Raw genomic sequence first — 21,701 nt, 5'->3', positions numbered from 1 at the left:
CCCACCGCCTGCCTGCTCACTTGTTATCTATTTGCTTCCATCTTTTGAAATTTATTTTTGAGCCCTCCCTCCCGCTCCGCGCAGGCAGCCAAGGTGCCGTCCTGCCGCCGCGCTCGCTGCCTCAGCGGCGGCGGTGCCATGTGTCTCCAATCAGCGGCTGTGTGGTAATTAATGTAGAGCCTTTCCCCGCTCCGCTTTAAAGAGCGGGGAAGCCCCACACTAGAGGAATGCAGGGTCCCCTCCCGCGAGTTCCCCCCGCACTCCCGGCGCTGCCCCCCGCCGCCGCCCCGGGACGCAACTCCTCACCCGCGGGCCCGGGGATTGGCCCGGCGGCGGCGGCATCGGCGGCGGCGGCGGGGGGGCGGCCGCCCCCACCCTCCTCCCCCTCCCTCCCCGGCCCCGCCGCCCCCTCGCCCCGGTGCGGCAGGGCCAACCGGGAGACCCAGACGCAGGCAGCGACCGAGCCGCCGCCGCTCCGCGCCCGGCCGCCCCGCAGCATCCCGCCGATGGCCGGCCGCCTGACCTGCTGCCTCCTGCTGTGGGCCCTGGGCCATGGGGGCTGCCGCTGGCCGGCGGGGGAGGGCGCCGGCAGCCAGCCCGCCGGCCCCGTCCAGCCGCCGGCCGCCCGGGACTCGTCCTCCCCCGGCCGCCACCCCCGCGGGGGCTCTCCGCCGCCCCCCGCGCTGGGCAGCGCCGCTCAGGACATGGTAGCTGTCCACATGCTTAAGCTCTACGAGAAGTACAACCGGGAAGGGAGCCGGCCCGGCGACGGCAACACGGTCCGCAGCTTCAAAGCCAGGCCGGGTAAGACGGGGCGGGGGGCACCGCCGGAGTCCCCTGGCTCCCCTTTCGTTTTACAGTGGCGGGTTTGCGCCGAGGTTGTCAGTGACTGCTGGGTGAATACTGGGGGGACCCTTGCGAACTACACGGACGCGGTGTCTCTCCTCCGCTCTGCGGGCGGCGCCCACCTCCCCCGGTCCCCTCCCTCCCCCGAGAGCCTCTGCAGCAAGGTATCTCCCTTCAGAAAGCCTCCGCTGCTGTGGATGCAAACCACCGGCAAAATAAGCGCTGTTCCCAGCGCGCATCGCGCTGGATCGACAGATCTTCTCGGAGATGCTTGAGGCATAGAAGCAGTAGCGAGTGCTCCGGCCGCAGGTCCTCTCCTCCGGCTCCTCTCGCAGCTCACGAGTTTCTGTTAGGAAGAGTGCCGCCTACGGGGCCGCCTAAAACTGCTCGGCATCTTAAATTCGTTGCACTGCCTAAATTAAACCTGAGAAGACAGACGTCTGACCTCCCTCTCCCCAGCTTTACTCGGCTTGATTATGAGGGTGGAAGAGCATAGCTACTGTGCCAAAACTACACATTTCATTAGCCCAGTCTTGCTTCAAAATAACAACTGTGCAAACTTCCTCTCACTCTTGAAATTTGTTATCCTTTGTCAAGGAAACCCAAACTATCTTTTTCTGGAAAATGTTTTCCTCCTCTGGCTAACTCTTACAGACTATAACTAAGATCTTGGCTCTTAAAATAAGAACTATTATCAGTTTCTACAATATAATTTTCATTACCTTGCCAGAAATATTAAATTTTTTAATAGGTACATCCAATAGGTGAATTCAAAATTTGCTTTTGTGAGTCTCAAACTACTGCTCCTACATTTAAGTCTCATGTATAGAATACAATGCAGCACACAGCATTTTAGGGAATGGTTGCTATAATGCACTATAATTCCTACTCTAATGCACCCCAATGTAATTTCTGTCTGATGTCAAATGTAATATTAAAAAGTAACCATGTGCAACGAATCATATACCATGGAAGGGTAAGTGACTGATTAAAATATCTAGAAATCTAGAAGTTAGGACGTAAAGCAATTGCAGACATTTGGGAGAGAAATACATTGTCACACTCTAGATCATTAGCTAGCAGCTGCTATAGCAGTTAGGAAGGAACTTCCAGTGTAGATGGTTATTCCATGATCTCCTGCTATCACTCATTTTCTGTGACATGAGCAGCTGATATTGGCTGCTATGCAAGTAAGGCCCTGGACCACATAAGTGATTTGGGAAGAATGCAAGAATTGCACTATATTCTTTTTCTTCATTTTTAAAATAATCTGTTGAACAAATTATTTACATCTAAGTGGATTAAATTCTGGATTAAAACACTAAAATAGCAGTGTGTTTTACCCACGCATAGACTGTACTGACCAATTACAAGTCGGAATTATTTTGCTCATCTGTCATATCACGAAACCACTGTGGAGATACCTGGAAGTAACTTGTCTTTCCATGCAATGGAAATAAAGTATACTTCTGTCCAAAATTCCTGTCTCATGTGTGTACCTTCTCTGCTGGATTGCATCTCTGCCCAGTAATATGGCATGAAAGCAGAAGCTCTTCTACAATGTTTCTTTGTTATAACAATAAATGGTATTTCTTTGTAATTCATCAGCCTAGTGATGAACAGTCTGAATGACCCACAGAATGACACAAGATGTGGGAGGGGAGGAGAACCTTATCGGGCAGTATGTTTTTCTTTATTTCCTCCAAGAAATTATAGTATTTTCTTCTGAAAGAAGAAATTGGCATGTTTTTCTAACAAGACATGGAATGTCTGTTCTTTATAAAATACGGATGGTAATTCTGATCCTGTTGAGATAAGCAAAACAGACTACACCTACAATGATTTCCTTTTCATTATCCCAGGCAATGAACTATTTTTTTTTTCTTAACACATGTACCTTTCAGAAAATCTTTAACCTCCTGTTCCTATGCTGTAGCTTAAAGCTGTTTGTTAGGGGACACTCAAGCATCAGTGTTACAGTTGTCAAGATGAGGGCTACAGAGGTGTCAAATGTTTGTCCAGACTTAGTTTACTCCTTTGTCATATGCATTGTTGAGGTCTCCTCAACTCCACAGCTGTATTGTCATCCTATGTATCCCTTATAGGGTACAGGTGGTGTTGACTGGGTTACTGAATACGTAATATTTCTCTGTATTCAACATGAGGCACTTGGTCTACATATGCACATGCTATTTCAGCATGTTCTGAATACAACTTTTTCATGTTCCTCTAGCACTACCTATCACTTCAGGAAGAATGCTTCACAAACATCTGATGATTGTCTTTCAGATCACCTCTATGTGTGTTCACAAGAGTTCATAATTTCTCTAATAATGAACTGAGATACAGTCTGTGAACTAATTTCTCAAATTATTTTTTTCTTCAGTTGCCTTCCAGTTTTCAGGGAACTTTGCAGCTTTAGAAAACAGCACCAATTGACTGAAGTTAGTTACACATTCAAGTCCTAAGTGATTTGTGACCAAATGTAAAATATTAAGTTATTGTCCTAGGTTGCTGATTGAGGGGAATTAGTCTTCATAGCAGCAGTCTGCTGCTTCAACCATGAAACTTGCTGTAAATTGACTTTTGCAGCCCAGGCTCATTCCCTGGACACCATCCATCCTCTGTGCTAAACAAAGCCAAGACCTTGGTGAACAGTAGGAAATAGCAACTATTTAATTATGACTGTAGCATGATGCATATGTGCAAGAAAATCGAACCAAGATTACACAAGGAACTGTAATTATGGCCTCTAGACCCTTGCTTTAACATAATTTCATAGTTTAAAATATTTTAAATGAGGTTCTCTGCATTTCTTTCTCACAAATGTGTGATCAGAAATACCATGTTTTGCTAATCTTCACTTACTGCAATGCAACATTCTCCTATGTGGATTACATTCTAAAGGCTATGCTCTTTCCTTGTCCACTTGCCTTTTTATTTCTCTACTAATCTCTTGTGTTTATCCTCCACACATCTTATCTGTATTCCTAACTTGAAGCTGCCCACAGTGATCAGGGGTAGATACAATCAGTAAAATATTAACAGCTTTAATGTATACAGCTAGTACAGTTCAACTCAGAGTAGACCTGGAAAATGTAACAACACTTGCTTGACAGGTTGGTAAAAGCCTGAGCAATCTGATGCAATATGATAAATATGACTATGCTCCATCCAAACTCTCCTCAGTTCCTAAAAAGCCTGTACTTCCAGGCTTCTTGCTTTTCAGTAGCTGCAGATTCACAGAATGTTACTCTGTTCTACAAAGAATTTTGACTTTTGAAGGATTTGTTTCACTCTAGAATGCAGAATTAATTTAGATTAATTAAAACTTCCTTTCTCTAAGCTTTAATTACAAGTTACCTTCCCATTTGAAACCCTGGGAATGATGTTTGAAATGGCTTTATCTCAGCAATGCGTATGCTTCACAGTCATATCTATAGAACTGATGGTGCTAGGAGCATTCTACTACTAAAAAAAATATTAAAAATTTCAACTGTACAAAGTTCAGGTGTGGAGAGGCAGTGGATAGATTCCTTTTTCAGAAAATATGTCTTTTGAAATGAACAAACATCAGTAACAGCCTGGTGTTCTAAAGGATGTCCTACGATTATTCTCTTCCTTGGTCTGAAAAATAGGCTAGCAGCTTTGTGAAATTTCTATGCTTCAAAGACTTGAATATAATCTAAACTCTTAAGTTTTTTCATAGTATGAGCACCTGTGCATAAGACTGGTGTTGATTAAAAGTTTACTGATAGGACTTCTGTCCTGAAATGACAGAAGCAAATAAGTTCTCATCACAGAATACTGTTTCTGTTAGCTGCTCTGCCACCAGTGAAACCATTACGTGGGCCTCAGTACAAGCTGTTCCACTTCACTGCATCAGGAAAAAAATACAGGTGGTGTAGATGAAAACTGCATACTAGATTTGTAACTTCAGACTATCTATGTAGGCCTGGGATTAATGAACATCTTAACCTGCTGTGGTTTAGCCCAAATGATGGCTCTATCCAGCATGAACTGGAAGACGGCAAGCACCAATTTAGTGAGATGTAGCACTATTCATTTCCATCTTTCAAATGAAACTGCTTAAAAAGAAGAACATTCTGACAGGTGGCAGTTAACAGTAGTGCCTTTCTGCTGTTGCCAGAATTTCTGTGGCTTATCATCCATGGTGCATCAAAAAAGAAACCTAAGAGTTTCTGGGAAGACTGGCTGTTGGGTTTTGTTTGTTGGTTTTTTTTTTTTTTTTTCTCTCTGCTGCCAGAGAATTTCCAGCTATATCAAAACAGGCTGCCAGAGGGTTAACTAAATATGTGAACTTACCCACTGTAGTCCTTTGATGCATTCTAAGTACCAGCCTGAGCCTGGGAGAACAGGAATCACTTCTTGGTTCTGCAATCATTTTCCTGTATATTCTTGAGCTAGTAAAAAAAATATATATATATATGATAGACTGTGAAGTCATGGTCATTTGATTCTGGGATTACATTTTAACACATTAAGAGAGGTTTCTACTGTTTAAATAAACACAGTATAAACAGTTACTAGTGTAAAATTGCTCATCTTCCTTGAGAGGAGGGTAGAGATGTAACTTGAGCACAAATTTTTCAACTAGCTAAAAAGAAACTATATCAAATGGAGTTTGAATTTTAAGAGTCAGTTCCTATTCAACAAGTAGTTGTCACTAACTTCAAGCAGATCAAAACACAAGTCTTAGAAACCAAGTAGGTTTCTCAGTGCTTTAAACAAAGATCCTACCTGATGCATACTGGAAAGGAGGATTGCTCGTAAGAGTAACAGCCCCCAAAATGTGTTCCACTGCTTATTTCCAGCCCCCCTCCCAAATGTCTCTTGTGCACTATTTATGGTTGATGAATTTAATATATTGTTGCCCACAGACTTAGTTCTCAGAGATCTTTCAAGAATCTTCGCAGTTAGCTTTAGATTAGACTGTCTTGAATATTAACTGTAAACCTGGTTTTCAGCTAGTACACTGTGTAAGGTATTGTTATGAGCTCTGCCACAAAAAAAATTTGATAGGTTCTCTGAGCTTAACTTTGTTACAAATGAAGTAGAAGCAAGGATTGCTTTTCTTGCCTGCCTGGAATGAAAGGCAGTCTGAAACTGAAAATCTCTGGGTAGAGTTTTATCCCTCATGTATGCAAAAGGTGCCCAGTTGTTGGACAGTCCCAATGTTATTTAATATTGATATTAAATTCATATAAATATTGATATTGACATAAATATTGTTAGGGTTTTTTCCTTCTCTTATTCACCACAGTTTTAAGCTGAAGTGACAAGTTCACTATACTAACTGATTTGAAGTGGGTAAGTGAAAAAGCAGAATTTGTTAATCCATTTTATAAGAATAAGGGTTTGACGATCATTTTTGGTTTCAGATATTTATCCATGTTTTCCTTGTTCTCTTGCAGAATTCTTGGCCCAGAAGCCCTCGTACTGCTTCAATCTGACATCCATGCAGGATTCAGAGATGATCCTTGCTGCTACTTTTCACTTCTATGCTGACAAATGCCCTCGGCACAGGGAAGTGTTTTGTAAGCGGTCCAAGAATTCATCCTGCCGCCTCCTTCACCTGCCTCCAATCCTGAGGCTCAATCTCATTTTCCAAAGCATTCACCAGAATTCTGCCTATGGAGTAGTGAAAGGGAACATCACCATGTTTATTCAAAGGCGAGGGGCTTGGCATGCAAAAGACATTTCACCCATCATAAAAGAATCAAAACGGGCTGGAGAGCTCATTCTCTGCGCTGAGCTGGATTCTGGGGAGAAACACCAGGGCTTCCCTGAACAGGTCACCAGTCATCTACCTTACATACTAGTTTATGCCAATGATCTTGCAATCTCTGAACCCAACAGTGTAGCAGTCACCCTACAGCGTTATGATCCATTCCCTTCCAATGACGGGGACCCAAATCTGTCCCCTAATGCTTCTACTGATACCCGAGTGAGGAGGGATACGTACCTGTCTAGCTCTATTCAGAACAATGAGTTGCCAGAAGTAGATTATAACAACAATAAATACAACAAACATGACATATGGGAGAATGCCTACAAGTCCTTGAAACCAAAAGCCTCACGCAAAGATCGAAGGAGAAAAGGGCAAGAAAATGCAGAAACACTTACAAAGTCTCAGGTGCTAAATTTTGATGAGAAAACAATGAAGAAAGCAAGGCGAAAACAATGGAACGAGCCAAGGATTTGTTCAAGAAGATATATGAAAGTTGACTTTGCTGATATTGGCTGGAATGAATGGATCATATCTCCCAAATCATTTGATGCCTACTACTGTGCAGGGGCATGTGAATTTCCAATGCCCAAGGTAGTATGCCTTTTTGTTGTTGTTAGCTTGTAAACAGTAGATCTACTGTTCTGCCTATCCAACTACTTCTTTCGTTAGATTTTCCTCTAGATTTTTACCTTTTTCACTGTGTTCTCTGGCCTTGTTCAGCTTAGATAATTTAAGCAGTATTGTTTCCATCAGTTTATTCATCAGAGTGCAAAAAGATTCCAAGATATCTTTAAATGTAATCTGAAGCATAAGAAAAACGTCTCAGGTTTATCTTATAATTTCTCATCTTATACCTTGAAACCATAACATAAAAGACTTGGGCATCTTATTAAAATATGGTTACACACACTAAATCATCAAACTACTCTGTTGTGGTAGCAGAAGTATAAAGTATTATACGCTAATAATAAAACAAGCTACTTTATTAAAGTATTTCTGAATTCCACTGCTAAAACCTTAGGAGAAAAATGCAGAGTGGTGACACTGAGCTAATTTTAACATTAAGAAACTGCCTGTCACTTTGAAAATAAGAAAGCTGATGTTTGTGTCTCAAAAAACTCTGCTGCTTTTTTAAATTTACTAAAATGTTAAAATAATTATGCTGGTACAAAAAAGTTGATATACCTTATGTGGCTAAAATGCCACATATATGTGTCTATAACATTCTAAAGCTAGCATACTGAATTCCTCCTATAGAATTAGTGTGAGATTTGCTAATCGAGAGGCAAACATGACTTCCTGCTCCAAGGGAGTTTTCATTCGGCTCATTCCCACTCGCTGTATGGCAAGAAGTAGAAAATGTGGCAATCCTACGCAGCACAAGAATTATCAGCATTTTATAGGATTTTCAAGTAATGGGGCAGGGGAGGATTTGAAGCACTGCATAACCTGCATGTTTAGAATCTGTAATTATTTTGCAATTCTACCTACAAATGGCCTGATTATTTATTCTACTGATATTTTTACACATGGTCAGTCAGCACATAAATTATGGATAGTGTTTTACAGCAGAGACTTTCAAAGCTCTGAGACAGGAATCTGCCCTACTTTACTTACAGGGAGATTGATGTGTGTTTTTGTTGAAATAAGTAGTATGATTTCAGGAAGAATAGATATGCAGGCTAGTTTAAGTCCAGGAACAGTGGAAATCCAGACATCATGGTAGGGTGTACAAATCTGACCACATGTTCTTGTGTAGCTGGCTGATGCTGAACCATGTATACATAAACTGATACATGGTCTGGTAAGAATTAAAGCTTGAACAGGCTCACATACAAATTTACTTTGTTGTTGTAGTGTAAATAGATTGTGCAGCACAATCATCATTTACCTTATCTGAAACAAAACACAGCCTGGGAATATGGGTTCGCTGCCATAGACCTACAGTCTAATGCACCGTTCATACATAGCAAAGCAAAAAATTAAAAAAAAAGAGATAGATTGATAGATTTAACATATCTGTCTTCTTGCAAGCAAAACAACATGACACAAAAGCTGACAGAACCAAAAGAGAGTGGCTCTGTTTATAGCTGGAATAGTTAAATAAGCTTATACTGCTGACATATAATGTCATATCTAGAAATACTACTTGCACTCCTAAACCCAAGGCCAGATTAAGGCTATTCATGAAAATTAGGTCTACACAGTCAACCTGTGATGGATACCTTATTTCCAAGGTACTCTTTTAGTACGGTGGAGACAGAATTATATACCTGGCATGTTGAGAATCATCACAGTGTATGATTTTTTTTTTTTTTAAGTATTGGTACATCACTCTGCACATCTACTTTAATAACTGCAATTCTTGATCTAGATACAAACCAGCTCTGGCACAAATCTTGTCATAGCAAGTTCACCTAACTTACTGGCGAGGTTCTTATTCCCTAAACAGGGAGCAGGAAGGCTAGCCTTATATGGTTAATAACGGCTGGGTGCACTGCTGCATTTGCCAAATAAATGCTAGTCCTACATGTGGTAGAAGTAGGTGGGAACATATCCTTTCTCTGATCTACAGCAATTAGAATTCTCTCGATTTCATCCTTGTAAGTGTACCAGTTCATGAGTTTCCTTTTGAGACTTGAATTCAAACCTGAAAACAAAACTTTCCTGAGACTAAGTATTGCTTATTGAGTAGGGGTGGTTGGGGGATGGTGTTGGGTTTTGAGGTGCAAACCCATGATAAAACAGACTTTATAAGGGGGGTAAGCCAGGCAGAAGGGGAGGGGCTAAAGTAGTTCAATTGCTTTATGGCTACATCACCTTCCTTCTATTTTCTGAGGCCCAAAATGTTCCTCAGCTAGGATTGTCCTAGAGGTTAAGTAACATCAGAACCCGGCCTGCTGTATATAACTTAGTAGCCAACATCAGCACTTCCTCAGTGCCATCATTACTGGGCATTCAACTCATTATTTCAAGCTTTCCACTTTAGCACAGCAGTACAAGGCTAATGTGAAGCCTAGCCCATGATCACTGAACACTCATGCCTGGTTTCCAGAAAGGCTGGAAAATTAAGAGCCTGGCTGGGTGTGGGATGGGTGTGCTCTCTGGCTCTGCTGTGGTTATAGGGCTCAGGCAGTCAGATTCTGTATAGAATAATAGTACATAACAAGCTTTTTTTCTCTATAAGCATTTCTGTGCATAGTATATACACTTTCAGGCATTAGAAACCTAATTAGTAGTGTTGTCTTGGTAGACAGCCGCTCACGCTAGACTTTGCTCACATCTATTTGTTCCTTGCAGATATTAGAGACTGCACAGCTGGTTCATGCACATGCTGGTTCATGAGCAGGTTCACGCTCAGGAATCCTGTAAATCAGTAACTGGCACTGAGGACAATGATTGCTATCTGCTGCATGGGGCAAACAAATTCTGTTCCAGTAGCCCATTAGGACCTGTGGCTATTTCAAATAACAATATGAAATAATAAAGGTGCTAGGAACATTTCAGGAGGTTTTTCATAAAGGTTAAAGTAAGAACTTGATTCTAGAAGCTCTAGTTATTTGAATTTCTAAACTCTCCAGTTGTTTTAAAACACGAAAGCTACTTCTGTCTCTCTCTTGCTGTCCAGATTTGCTGACATGGTCAATGCAGGTAGAAGCTTATTTCTACTTCACATTAGCAACTGTGAGACTATGCTGCTGGTTGCTTGTCTGTGGACAGCTTTGAAATCTAAAGATGCATGGCGGCATGAGAAAACAAGCTGCTACTAATTATACCAACATATACTAATTACAGAAAGGCACTTTCCAGGACTGGTCACTTGTTGGGACTTGGCTATAGGGATGCTGTCTTGAAGCCCTGAAGGATCAAGGATGGATTTCACAGTTCCTCCTTATAATGGCTCAAATAAGGTCACTTTAGTTAAGGAACATCTGAAAGCCTTAATATCAGTTAAGGTTTGGAACTGATTTGCTGACATGTTACACTTAAAGCAAATGTATCAAAACTGAATTATCCTAAAAAATAGCTCCTTTGTTATACCCATGGACTGCATAACTTTTCATGTTGACATGAAAAATCATGGTTTGCATATATTCAGTTATTATTTGAAAGACAGAGAAGATAGAGAAGACATTAATTCTTCTCACTTGAAGTATCTGCTTCCATGTGGAGGCATGCAAAGTTGTCCCACAGATGTCATTTTCCACTCGATATACAGCTACGTACCGACAGTGATGAAAGATTTCATGTGACACATATACCAGATCTGTGCAGAAAACTCATGAAACTGTAGCAAAAGGCTTGATATGACTAACACAGTTTTCCTACTGTTACTGTACTTATTTGCTGGGACAGTATTCAAGCATGACAACTGAACGGGAGTCACTGAAGCTGCAGCCACAGTGGTGAGTTACATGCCATACTATTGCCTCATGTAACTGGAGCACATACATTCCACGCTATCCTGAGGCAATGACAAAGAAAGGCTGTTACTCCGTCACCAGTAAACATGTGCTTGGCTCTGTGTACCTCAAGCAACAGAAGTGGTGAAAACTGTTTAGCACTGTTCAGTTGCTCAGACTACAACAGTCAAGTGTAGCTTGTGAATAAAGGCTGAAAAAAAAAAAAAAAGCATTACATTTAACTACTAAACAGTATACTATTTACATAACTTTTGCCTTTTTCTTATTCTCACTGCTGTTATGCCTAATGGCTGCCTCCTCTTCTTATGTTGTTTACTGAATCCAAAAATCAATAGTAGAAATAAAATTGTGGCTCAGTATCATGAACAATATATAGACATAAAGCTGCTGTGAAACCTCACTTTTCCTGCCCTCCCATCCTTTTGTTTTCTTCTCCCACTTTGAGACTAGCTCAGGGGGGCAGGGAGAGGGAAAGTCTGGTGAGGAAGGCAGAGGGAAGCAGGCAAAGACTACAGGTATGAAGTTGTCATGGGGTTATGATCACAAAGGCTCTGTCAGGTTTTTTGACCATTCTAGACTGACTCCCCCTTGTGGACGCTACTCTGGAGCACTCTGCTCTTTTGAAAAAGTACTCCAGGAAAAAGTAACTAATTCCAGGTTAGCGTACATGAGGAGAAATCGTACTGGAACACAGGGATAGTTATTATGGAAATACTTACAGTAGCCAATTTTCCAAGTCAGACAAGTGGTTAAAAAACCAAAAGATAGCATCTTAGGACTGAGAAGTACTAAGATCTTAGACCACCTTGGACCTTGCATACTTAGACCTTCCAGACTCCTGCATACCTGCCTCCAGCATCTAGTAATGTGCAGTCAGGGACATTCTTTCTTCAGGCTACTGAGTGCTGGCTGTGCCACCAGTGCCCTCCTCTGGTATTTATGAAGGCAGCATAAGGAGCACAAAATATCAGTTAGATACACACTGCGCAGGAAAGCTCGAAGTGTGAGTGACTGACTATGCTGCATGGTCCTGTGACTCAATCACATATATTCACTTTTTTGAAAAACAAAAACCCATAAGTATTGTCGTTTCCCAAGTACATCTGGGAAAGTGACTACTCATAAATGAAGCGATAACTATTTTCTTCTCTGTTCCAGATTGTCCGGCCATCAAATCATGCTACAATCCAGAGCATCGTAAAAGCAGTAGGAATCATTCCTGGCATCCCAGAACCCTGCTGCGTTCCTGACAAAATGAGCTCACTCAGTGTCCTTTTCTTAGATGAGAACAAAAATGTTGTTTTAAAGGTATATCCCAACATGTCTGTTGAAACTTGCGCCTGCCGATAAATTCATACAGACACATCTTTAACAAGACCCACACATCCTGCTTGACTACACTGGGAAAGTTATAAATGGAAAATGAATCCACTTGTATTGATGAATGAATGCAAGCCTACAATTCTTCTATAGAAAGCATGAGGAGAGACTAAAATGACACACATGCTCACCTGGAAGGATATGTCTTACTGTCGTCGTTTGTCTTTCATATTCATCTTCCAGGAATTCAATACTTTTACAAATATCTTCCTAACCCACCTAGCCAAGACACCTGGTGTTTAGTGAGAAATTTAAGTGTAAAGTTTTCCATAATCAAAGGATTAAAATATGTTTTTATATGCTATTTTTCTGACTATTTTATCTCTTCAGTTAACCAAGAAGATGGGAAGTCAACTTGCAAAGGCAGGCTTATTTTAGAATATCCCTTTTGTACACAAATCAAAACTTTTTTCCTAAAACACTCATATGCTTAATCTGCATATTTATACTGAAAAAAAAGGCTGTAATAAAGGGCTTAAAATGTATATTTTCTTTGGAATGCAAGTATAGTGCACTGCATAAGCTTTCATATAAACAGTATGTTAATATAGACATTTTCAGTTACCCTTCCCTAATATATAATTTGTTCTACAAAAGTCATATGTAATAGCCCACACTTTTGGTTTGCTGGATAATTTCAGGTTGTTAAACATACTCTCTGAGTAACACATACAATATAGTAATATGTTGAAATACTAAAAATAAAATAACCAAGATTTATATTTTTGTAAATTATACTTTATATCCTCTAGATTGTTACATGCTTTTAACAAAAGCTAATAAATTAAAGGTACAGTAGTATCTAAAATAGTTGAATTGTCTTTCTATAAATGCACTGTTACATTCTCTTAATTAGATGGAAACATGTAAATACATGTTAAGCTTGTCATAATGCACCTCAGTAGATTAAAGACAGAAGGGAATACTATGATCATCTACACTGACCTCCTGCATAGCACAGATCAAAGAACCTTGCTTAGTAGTTTCTGCACCATGCATTGTGGAACTTCTGTTTTGAGCTTGGGAATATCTTTGAAAAACATGCATAAATTTGGCTTTAAAGATTTCATGTGATAGAATATCTCTACTGATCTACAAGTAGTTGTTCCAAAAGTTAGTGCTCTTTGTTCATATGCAGTGGCTTAATCCCAGTCTGAATTTGCTGAGCTTTAGCTTCAATTCACTGGATCTTACTGTAACCTATTTTATTAGATCCCTTTTATCTATTATCCAAAATACTTTCACTGTGTATTTTTAGTATATAGAGCAGTGTCAAATTACATTTTGGCTAAGATTTAAATGGATACTTTGTTGTCTTGTTCTAAGCCTCAAAATAATTTCTCACAGCCCTTTTCTGAACTCTTTCCAGAACTTTCATTAACTTTCTTTTCCAACAATGAACATCAAAATGGGATACAATATTTGGCAGTGGTTCTGTTAGAAGTCTTTACAGAAATAAAGTCTCTGCATCTCTCTAACTCCTGTACAATCCTCCGTTGATACATTTATGGTAGTCCTTGTAACTGCAGTACTCCTTTAAGAGCTCATGTTCCATCATTGTGCCTGTCAATCCTCTTTCTCAGTGTCCGTGCATGCCAGGACACACTTATTCCATTTTCACCCACCTGCTGTACAATAGCATAGGCACACCAGGAGTGTAACAAACTTCTGAAGTCTGTGAAGTAACAGAGAGTGCAAGATAGGGAGTGTTTCCTCCTCAAGAGACAGTCTAACCTTCTGCACTATTTTGTTCTATTAAGAGTCATATCATTTAGGGGAGGGATACTACACACATTACCTTCTGACGAATGACTAGCTGGAAGGCTCCTATGGTGCTAAGGTGCTAAGTAACTTCTGCCACCAATATTCCATGCTCATGTGGCACAAATTCCCAGGCAACAGAGGTGTGTAAATATGGTAGTTCATGACAACTTACATAAAAGCAAGATTCAGTTTGTATGGTAGTCTCTGCAAGGTTACTCTCACAGCAGTTCTTGCTACTTCCTCCCAAATGGCTCTTAATAAGAAGTAGATAGTTCTAAGGCACTTTGTAGTGACTGGCAGTTATGACTGCGAAAAGATCATGGATCCTAGGCATTTTTTCTTCTCCCAAAGCACTACAGTGATTTACATTGGCACTACTGGGACAAACTTTTGTATACTGTTGCCGTTAAAGATCTCCCTTAAAAATGTGCTGTGTTTTTATAAATCATGAGAAACTCAACTACAGCTAACAAAGTAATGCTAATGCATAAAGAAAAATTTAAAAGTTCTCAGAAATTCACCATTTATTCCTACAGAACAGCCATAAGCATAAAACTTTTCAAAGTATCTTAAATCACTGTCATTTCTGTTCTCTATGAAAATCTACCCTCTTCCATACATCTAGTCTTGCTCCCATTTAGCACCAGCTCTGAACAGCATGATGTATTAGCCTGGTGTGCTTAATTTCTCACCTACTGCATTTTGTTTTCCTTAAAGAATCTTTCCTATATCTTAAATTAGTCCTGAGTACTGAAAGCCATTAGGAAAGAGATACCATCCTATGATCTGTTATGTCTATAGGACATAAGGGAAAATGCTACTCCTATACTCATTAATATATCTATAAAACCTTGAAAGATTCAGTCTGCATTTAAAGTTTTGTTGGCAAAACTATGTTATTAAGGATAGGCAAAACAAAATTATACCTGTTAAGTGGCATAGCTCTCAAGGCATACCCTTACTACAAGCAATATAATTCTCTTATTAGTAAAGTTTATTTCATTTGGAGTTTAGCTGTACTGGTCGATTATCCAATGTGAACAAGGTCTTAAACCACTATTTGTTTAGTGGTTTAAGCTACTACTTCCCGGGCCTTTGGTATTTGGATGTCTAATCTTCCTCTAGAAAAAGATACCACATTTGAAATGGCACAAACGCAGTCAGCTGCTGCTGGAAGACACTGATATCCTTACTCTCCTGGTTCCAACAGATCTTTTGATTTCTGTGAACATCCTATAAACCATTTCACTCAATGTTTAAGTTTCTAGAGAAAGTTATTATTGACAAACACTTAAAATAGCAGGTCAAGATAATTCCACTAACTAATCCTGAAAGAATTGAGGCTATATTAATATGGGATTATTAAAGACAGACAAAACAGGAAAACAGCCAATACTAGCCAGAAAAGTGTTAAGGACATTTTTTTTCTAAAACAAATCCCATTTCATTTCTTGAGGCCACAGTTAACATGCCAGAGATAACAGCAACAACCAGAATGTACCTAGGTTTTTGTGCAGTATTTCAATTCACTTGCACAAGGCTACATAATTAAAAGAAACCACTGAACAATATTAATATATTTGTGTATCACATGAGTTAACAATTGTCTCACACCAAACGTCAAAAAGAATTTCAAAAGGAATTGCCACTGAATTAAACTGTTCATTGTAAAGTTTCTGCAAAGCTAACACTTGGCCTGACACTATTTGACATCTTTATATATAAACTGGAAGCCTGTATATAACAACCCCCACAGTGTTTGCAGAAGACAGTGTTTAGGAGAGAAGTATTAATATAGATCACTTGATCTAGCTGCACTTTATGTAATGAAAATTCATTTTAATGTAGGCAGGTGCAGAACTTAGTATCTAGGTACATGGAAAGGAGACTGCTCCTACTGAGTAAAAGACTGCACCCTTGAAAGCCATAACTCTTAGAACAATTTTTGTGGTTATCATGGATTTATGGCACAGTATGAGCATCCAGGGTGATGTTATGTAAAGAGAGCTAATGCAAGCTTTGAAAAGGTACACATTGGAGTAGTGAACCACATAAAGAAAGTAGATTTTATTTCTGCATATGGCACTGGTGGACTGCCACTAGAAAACTAAGTACAGCACCAGTGTTCACCTTCTCAAAAAGACATTCAAATTCTGAAAGAGTCATGAAAAAGAAACAAAAACAGTTAGAGAAAATGTCTTATAACATGTGACTAAGAAGTACTATCTGTTTATTTTATCAGAAAGCAAACTGAAAAGTAACTTGATTACACTGTACAAGTACTTTGATAGAGAGAAAATGAAAGCACTATGGGGTTCCTTAAGCCAGCCAGAAAATTACAAGAACTGTCTAGGTGAAGCCAGGCACAATGAAATAATAAATGAAGTACCATTGGTTTTTATGTGTAAGTGATAATCTTTTAGTGCTACAAATCTGAAGAAATCTTCGATTCCTTGACATCTTCAGATAAATTTTGGAGACCTTAAAAAACTTACATTTTAGCCAAACAGAATTAATTGGGCTCTGCACACAGCTAGGAAACACAAAGGTAGAAAGTACAATGTAACAGTCTTGCTATGCAGGAGACCAGGATCAATGCCAAATAATTCTTTCTGACTTTACACCATAGGAACATTATGAACCAGGATCTTGGATCCCAGTTTTCACTTGAACAGACATATAAGTGAGTATCTGAGAAGTCTGGGATCACTTTAAACGCTGTGTATGCACTGCTAGAAAACTGGAGAAGAATGACCAGTAAGGACAAAATCTTGTCCACATCTTTGCAATGAGAATTTTTTAATGTAAAAGTGGCATGTGTACAGTATGGACTGAGTCATGCTTAGAAAAAAATGATACATTATAGTACAGATAAAACACTTATGTACCATTAGATTAAATCATAATGAATTCATTAAGATCAACAGCGAGTGATAATTTTGTCTATAAATAAACTAGGTTTTTTTCTTCTGTATCATGAGAAATTCTGCCATCTTGTATTTCTGCCTTGGCCCATTCTTCTCATGGATAACAGTATCTTCATAGATAATCTTCTGTATCTTCATGGAGAACTTTTACTTTCTATGTGGCCTTAGAAGGCCTAATTCTGTCTTCATTCCAAGGTCACCGAAACAATGACTGGTTCTTCTTGGACTGGACTGACCATCAAGAATCTAAGAAATATATTATAAAAGATACTTTTTTAAAAAGACTAAATTCCCATACACCAAAGGAATCAAACTGAAAATGGACAAGCCTACAAACAACATGAAGCAAACTTGACACAAAACAGATATTTCACTGTGTACAAACAATAGCTCTTGGCTGATAAACGGAAAGAAGTTTTAAGGTTGTTTGTACTGTGATGAGATCACGTCTTGCAGAATCACAGGTCTCCATCAAATGCTTGGGGATTTTCTGATGGCACATGAAGCGACTCTAATAACGATTTGTGAGATGTTATTTACTAATAGCTAATAGAGTAATTTTGTTCTAGATCTCTATTTTCTAGTCTTGATGAAAACAGTGTAATCTTCTACGACCCTAAGAAAGCTTCTCTCTGTGCTGGCAAGGAAATGATAGAAGAGTGTAATTAAGCAATGATGACCCTAAAGTGAAATGTGGATTCTTTACAATATACAATGTCCTTCCCACCAGCTACATGTGTTTGTCAGATGTTTACAGAATCTTCATTAACTAAGAGCTTTGCTAGATAACAGAAGCTGAAGCATGGCATCAATGACTCTGATAAGGGCAAGTGTACAACCAATCTGCCTGACAACTGACAAGAGGCTGGGGTTTGAAGCAGACTGCAAAAAGAACACAAGAAGTGATTTGCAAAGGGCATTCTAGTTGTTTGCCTTCCATCTCCTTCCTCTGTCTGTAATGAAACAAGCCTTTTAATTAGCTAAAATACTCTTGTCCTCTTGTCTCTCCACCAGAAAGTAAATATAGAAGAAATGCATTATTTTGGAGTATTAGCTGCACTGTCTGTTTTCAACATCATTGCCTGTTTGACAAGAGGCAAGCCTTTGGAAGATTGGGACAAGTTATCAGCTATGGGAAAGTCTGATGCACACTTTCATGGTCCTGGGGAAGTGCAAGATGAGACCCATTTCGACTTTAAATCTTTCCTGGAGAATATGAAGACAGATTTACTAAGGAGTTTGAATTTGTCAAGAGTTCCCTCACAAGTGAAGACCAAAGAAGAACCACCACAGTTCATGATTGATTTATACAACCGATATGCTGCAGACAAGTCCTCCATCCCTGCATCCAATATTGTAAGGAGCTTCAGTACTGAAGGTAGGAGAAGTCCTATATGTGAACTAGAATTTTTAGACTAGTACATGGACAGTAGGTACTCAGATTCTTTTGAAATTCAGAGGGAACCGAGTGCCTGACTTCCACAGATTCTTTAGAAATGAAACAGATTAAAATTTTGGATTGTAGTCTTGCTTTGTAGATTCTTTCAATCTTAAAAAAAAAAAAAAAAAAAACAAAAAAACAAAACCAATTACCTTTAGTTTTCTTCTTTGATATTTTCACTGTAGAATATTCTCTTCTCAAATGCATCAACTGAGATGATGCACTGAATAACAGGATTTGCAGGAATCATGTTTCTCAAAGCTAGAGATTTGGAACTGAGTTTTAATGTTAGAAAGTGAACTTTTGATCATCTATAATTGAGACATCCATACTAGAGAGCTCTTCTTTCCGGTGGGCTCTCTGCATACTTAAAAACCACAGCAGCCAACTGAGAAACGTGTCTCTGGATCCAGGCAAGGAACAGCAGTGCTCCCCAAAAATTCTGGGTTAGATGGAAAGATTTATATGAAAATGGGTAGTCAAGCTTGTCTCAACTGAAAAAATTCAAGATCCTTGTCTGTGACATTAAATAAACTTTTAAAAGCCCCATCAAAATAAGCAGTAAGAAGGTTAGAAGTAAATGCAATCCTTGTGATAAAAATGAGAAAGGGAGAATTGAAGCTTCTGTTTATATGGAAAATAGACATACACAGATAACAGCACTATGGAGAACTCAGAATTCCCAAATCAGTGTCCCTAGTCTTGAAATGGAAAGAAAACCTCAGAGTATAAGCTAGATTATTATAGTTTCCGTATCTCACTCTCTTCGACTGTTTTAGTGGGTAAACACTGTGAAGTGTCAACAGTAGCCAGTTAAAATTGCCCTAAAACCCAATCATGATTAATTATCTTACACTGACCATCAAACAGACATCAGTCAGTGATGACTTTTAAACACTACCAGTCTGACCTTCCAGCCAAATACTTGCCCCTCCCAAGGCAGAGTCGCTGGTACTGCACATAGCTTTGCAGAAAAAAGAAAGAAAGAAACAAACAAACCAGAAGCTCAGTGAGTCCCCCCCGGAACAGACTGGGACCTGGGCATGAAAAGCTGTTTATCACCAAGTCTCAAATTAGACAGACCCTCAAGCTTCAATTCAGGATTTTCAAAAACTTCTCCATTTCCCCAAACTCCCAGTAATCCACGCTGCCTTCAAAGTTACTGGAGGACAATAACAAAAGCCTCAGCACAGTGAGTTCTTAGAGACACTTAAATACATAGTATACTTCACTGTATTAGGAGGGCAGTTCATCCCATTGCATGATGGTAAGAGTAGGAAATTCATAGGGGTTTTTTAGGAATTCTTTGTGTAAAAATCTCATTAGGAAATTGCTAAATCTGAACACTCTCCAGATGCCTTGTTCATGATACTGATCAGCATCACCCACAGCTTGTTCTAGGCAGACTCTTTATGCTCCCTTCCACACACTCACCTGACCATGTAATCTTTGAGGAAATACTACTAACACCTGGGACCTTCATTTTACTCTTTTCACTCCCTGCACTTGAAATTTGGTCAGAAGATGTTTCGTTTTGTTTTGTTTTCTTTTGTTTTAAATGCTGGGTAGCCATGCTCTTATTTTACCCCCAAAATACATCTCGAGTCTTTTAAAAGGAAGTTACTTGGACAGTCAGAAGCACTGTAAACACGTGTTTTAATTTCCTATTGCAGATGTTGTTTCTTTAGCTTCACCAGAAGAAAATCCATTTCAGAAACACATCTTGCTCTTCAACATCTCTATTCCACGATACGAGGAAATCACCAGAGCTGAACTGAGAATTTATATCTCCTGTCACAGGGAAGTTGGGTCTCTCTCTAGGCTGGAAGGCAACATGGTCATTTATGATGTTTTAGATGGTGACCACTGGGAAAACCCAGAAAGTACCAAATCTTTCCTTGTCTCCCATAACATCCAGGAGTGTGGTTGGGAGATGTTTGAAGTGTCCAGTGCTGTGAAAAGATGGGTCAGGGCAGACAAACTGAAGGCTAAAAACAAGCTAGAAGTTGTTATAGAGAGTAAGGCTCTGGGTGGTTTCACTTGTGGGAAGCTGGATATCAGTGTTACCCCTGACACTAAAAATCTGCCCCTGTTAATAGTGTTCTCCAATGACCGCAGCAATGGGACAAAAGAGACCAAAGTGGAGCTCCGGGAGATGATTGTTCATGAACAAGAAAGTGTGCTAAAGAAATTAGTAAAGAACAACACTTCATCTGAAGAGGAAGAAGAGGGAGAGGAAAAGGCCATCACTGGGCCCCACCAACATTCCTCCAGAAGCAAGAGAAGCATCGGAGCCAACCACTGCCGGAGAACTTCCCTCCATGTGAACTTTGAAGAGATTGGCTGGGATTCCTGGATCATTGCACCAAAAGATTATGAGGCTTTTGAGTGTAAAGGAGGTTGCTTCTTCCCTCTGACAGATAACGTTACCCCAACAAAACATGCTATTGTCCAAACACTGGTGCATCTCCAAAACCCAAAGAAAGCTTCCAAGGCCTGTTGTGTTCCAACCAAACTGGATTCAATCTCAATTCTTTATAAGGATGATGCTGGTGTGCCCACTTTGATATACAACTATGAAGGGATGAAAGTGGCAGAATGTGGTTGCAGGTAGTACAAAAGGCAGAATCTCTAATAATAAGAATACCCCTTTTTTCTGCTCTTTGTAAATCTGTACATTAGTGATGCAAATGAAAATCCTTGCAAACAAGGTTTGGAGCAGGGTATGGGGCTGGTTGGTGGTGGTGGTTCTTGTTTTAAAGGAAAACTGGCATTTAAAGAATGGTAATCATTGTAAATAGCCTGCATTACATATCATAGCAAAGCGAATCCTGGATTAAAATATTGTGAGATTGAATGAATTATTTGGCAACAGTGATAGAATTTGAATATCTTATTTCAACTTTTCTGTTTAATTGATTCTGTTTAGGTCACAAATGAAAGGATTTTCAATGGGGATTTAGGATGCCCTGTAAATGTTTAATAGGTGTTGAAATCTAATTCTCTCAGCCAACTGTGACATTTTCAACTTCTGTAAAACTCAGTAAATGGAATTTAGTCTGCATGGAGTCTAAATCCTGCAAGCCTTTTCTCATACCAGTAATCTCAGAGGCTTTTACAGGCAAATTATTTACTCCTGTAAGTGAAGATTTGCAGTATTCAAAACA

At 39.6% G+C, this 21,701-nt stretch overlaps 2 protein-coding genes across 2 annotated transcripts; both read left to right on the top strand.

Annotated features, from left to right (window-relative positions):
* The first annotated feature begins 471 nt into the window (after nucleotides 1–471).
* GDF10 (growth differentiation factor 10) lies at nucleotides 472–13,045 on the top strand. The gene is made up of 3 exons (XM_074908345.1): nucleotides 472–804; nucleotides 6,282–7,189; nucleotides 12,181–13,045. Exons 1-3 carry the CDS (start codon nucleotides 507–509, stop codon nucleotides 12,370–12,372), a joined length of 1,398 nt encoding a protein of 465 aa, XP_074764446.1. The 5' UTR covers nucleotides 472–506; the 3' UTR covers nucleotides 12,373–13,045.
* A 5,080-nt stretch (nucleotides 13,046–18,125) lies between these two features.
* Nucleotides 18,126–21,148, top strand: GDF2 (growth differentiation factor 2). The gene is made up of 2 exons (XM_074908343.1): nucleotides 18,126–18,471; nucleotides 20,208–21,148. Exons 1-2 carry the CDS (start codon nucleotides 18,126–18,128, stop codon nucleotides 21,146–21,148), a joined length of 1,287 nt encoding a protein of 428 aa, XP_074764444.1.
* Nucleotides 21,149–21,701: the final 553 nt, after the last annotated feature.

Source organism: Athene noctua, chromosome 5 (assembly GCF_965140245.1).
Source record: "Athene noctua chromosome 5, bAthNoc1.hap1.1, whole genome shotgun sequence".
NCBI classification, from domain to species: domain Eukaryota; kingdom Metazoa; phylum Chordata; class Aves; order Strigiformes; family Strigidae; genus Athene; species Athene noctua.
Note: the sequence above shows the minus strand (reverse complement) of the source record. Positions and strands in the feature narration are given on the sequence as shown.

Coding starts and splice junctions, on each gene's coding strand:
- GDF10 (XM_074908345.1), top strand. CDS start 507: ATGGCCGGCCGCCTGACCTGCTGCCTCCTGCTGTGGGCCCTGGGCCAT. Junction 805..6,281: donor CAGCTTCAAAGCCAGGCCGG/GTAAGACGGGGC, acceptor GTTCTCTTGCAG/AATTCTTGGCCCAGAAGCCC. Junction 7,190..12,180: donor GTGAATTTCCAATGCCCAAG/GTAGTATGCCTT, acceptor TCTCTGTTCCAG/ATTGTCCGGCCATCAAATCA.
- GDF2 (XM_074908343.1), top strand. CDS start 18,126: ATGCATTATTTTGGAGTATTAGCTGCACTGTCTGTTTTCAACATCATT. Junction 18,472..20,207: donor AAGGAGCTTCAGTACTGAAG/GTAGGAGAAGTC, acceptor TTCCTATTGCAG/ATGTTGTTTCTTTAGCTTCA.